General features: G+C 71.4%; 1 protein-coding gene across 2 annotated transcripts; it reads right to left on the bottom strand.

Moving 5' to 3' along the window:
* Positions 1–394: 394 nt before the first annotated feature.
* ATP5MC2 (ATP synthase membrane subunit c locus 2) lies at positions 395–1,993 on the bottom strand. Of its 2 annotated transcripts, XM_015615907.2 has the most exons (5): positions 1,901–1,993; positions 1,341–1,435; positions 984–1,061; positions 708–868; positions 395–628 (listed from the first exon to the last, which is right to left on the bottom strand). In XM_015615907.2, the coding sequence occupies exons 2-5, from the start codon at positions 1,377–1,379 to the stop codon at positions 514–516; spliced, it is 393 nt and encodes a 130-aa protein (XP_015471393.1). In that variant the 5' UTR covers positions 1,380–1,435; positions 1,901–1,993; the 3' UTR covers positions 395–513. The 2 variants fall into 2 exon arrangements, with proteins under 2 accessions (XP_015471393.1, XP_033367405.1); XM_033511514.1 differs by lacking the exon at positions 1,901–1,993 and having other exon boundaries at positions 708–880; positions 1,341–1,802.
* Between the last annotated feature and the right edge of the window lie 14 nt (positions 1,994–2,007).

Raw genomic sequence — 2,007 nt, forward strand, 5'->3', positions numbered from 1 at the left:
CCTGGGACACTCCGGGACACCCCGGGACACACCTGGGACACCCCGGGACACTCCGGGGCACCCCGGGACACACCTGGGACACACCTGGGACACCCCGGGACACACCTGGGACACTCCGGGACACACTTGGGACATCCCCGGGACCCCCAGGGCACCACGAGACACGGACATGCCAGCCCCGCAGCCCCTCCCGGCTGAGGTGTCCCGCAGGGATGGATGCAGGTGACAGCCCAGCTGCTCTTGGGCATCAGTGTCCCCTCGGGGACATGGCCGAGAGTGGCAGCCAGGCTCAGCCCAGAGGGGACACCGCCACCTCCCCGGGGTGACCCTGTGGGGACAGATCCAGCTGCAGAGAGGTGACACCGGCCAGGGCCACCAAGGAGACACGAGGAGCTCAGACTGTCACCAAACCGTCTTTATTCCCTGCCCCCGGTACTCCCGGCTGGGCACGGGGCCACCGGCCCCGGGCACAGCTCCGTCACTGTCACCGCCGCTGTCACCGCCGCCCGCTGCTCACATGGCGAAGAGGATGAGGAAGGCCACCATGAGGCAGAAGAGCCCCATGGCCTCGGAGAGGGCGAAGCCCAGGATGGCGTAGGAGAAGAGCTGCTGCTTGAGCGAGGGGTTCCTGTGGGGAGCGGGGCGGGGGTCAGGGGGCACGGCCACCCCTGTCCCCCCCAGAGCCCCCGTGTCCCCCCTGCCCTGACCTGGCGTAGCCGATGATGAGGCTGCCGAACACGGTGCCGATGCCGGCCCCGGAGCCGGCCACCCCCACGGTGGCAGCGCCGGCACCGATGAACTTGGCGGCCGTGTCGATGTCCCGCTGGGCAGCGCTCGTCCGCAGGGCCCGGGCGGCTCCCGGCCACACCTGGAGGACAGTCTGGGGGGCAGCTGGGGTTGAGCTCAGCCCGGCCCCTCCTGGGCCTCAGTTTCCCCCGCGGGTGGCACTGCCCAGCACGCTGACCCCCACCCAGGTGCGTTACCTGCTCCGGCCGGGCCTCGGGGCTGCTCAGCGCTGCGGCCGACAGGGGCTGGCCCAGCACCCGCGAGCTCCTCCACACCTGCAGGGCACACAGCGAGCTCACCTGGGGACACACGTCACCCCAACCCCGCGATCTCGGGGACACATGTCACCCCAGCCCCGAGATCTAGGGGACACATGTCACCCCAGTCCTGTCCCACTGCAGGGACACATGTCACCCCAGCTCTGTGTCCTCACAGGTCACAGCTCACCCCAGCCCCGAGATCTAGGGGACACATGTCACCCCAGCCCTGTGTCCTCACAGGTCACAGCTCACCCCAGCCCTGTCCCACTGCAGGGACACGCTGTCACTACTCACAAGCGCAGGAGTGGAGACGAACTTTGCACAGGTGAACATGGCGAGGACGGAGGGACACGTGCAGGACACGGCCGAGGGACACAGGCGGGACACGGCTGGAGGGGACAGGGGCAGGAAGGGCTGAGGCGCGGGGTGTCCGGCCCCACGGCTGGCCCCGGCTCTGGGGGGGCACACGGGGACATGGGGACACACGGGAGGGGCAGGACGTGTCGCTCCCGCCAGGGCACCGTGGTGGCACTTTGGGCTCAGGGATGGAGGAGCCGCTGAGGGTGTCACAGGCAGGGCCGAGCCGGGCCCTGGGGACGTGGGGACTGGGCCGGGAACCCCAAGAGGCCGCGTGAGGGAACGTCCCCCCCAAACCGGGTCCTGAGGGGGCGGCACCGGCCGTGTCCCCGCCACAGCGCGGGGGCTCCGCTCGCCTCCGGTCCCGAAGGGCTCTGCCCGCCCCGGGGCTCTCAGTGTCCCCCGGGGCTCTGTACTCCCCCGGGCTCTGTCCCCCCGGGCTCTGTCCGGTCCCCCCGGGTTCTGTCCGGTCCCCCCGGGCTCTGTCCCCCTCTCACCGGGCTCCGCCGGGCAGGTCGCGGCCGCTCCGTGTGCGCAGGCGCGTCTGGAAGCGCGCCCCCTACCGAGCGGGAGGACCGGGAGAGGCGGGGGCGGAGACCGGGGC

The sequence above is a fragment of the Parus major genome, unplaced genomic scaffold (genome assembly GCF_001522545.3).
Source record: "Parus major isolate Abel unplaced genomic scaffold, Parus_major1.1 Scaffold299, whole genome shotgun sequence".
NCBI classification, from domain to species: Eukaryota; Metazoa; Chordata; class Aves; order Passeriformes; family Paridae; genus Parus; species Parus major.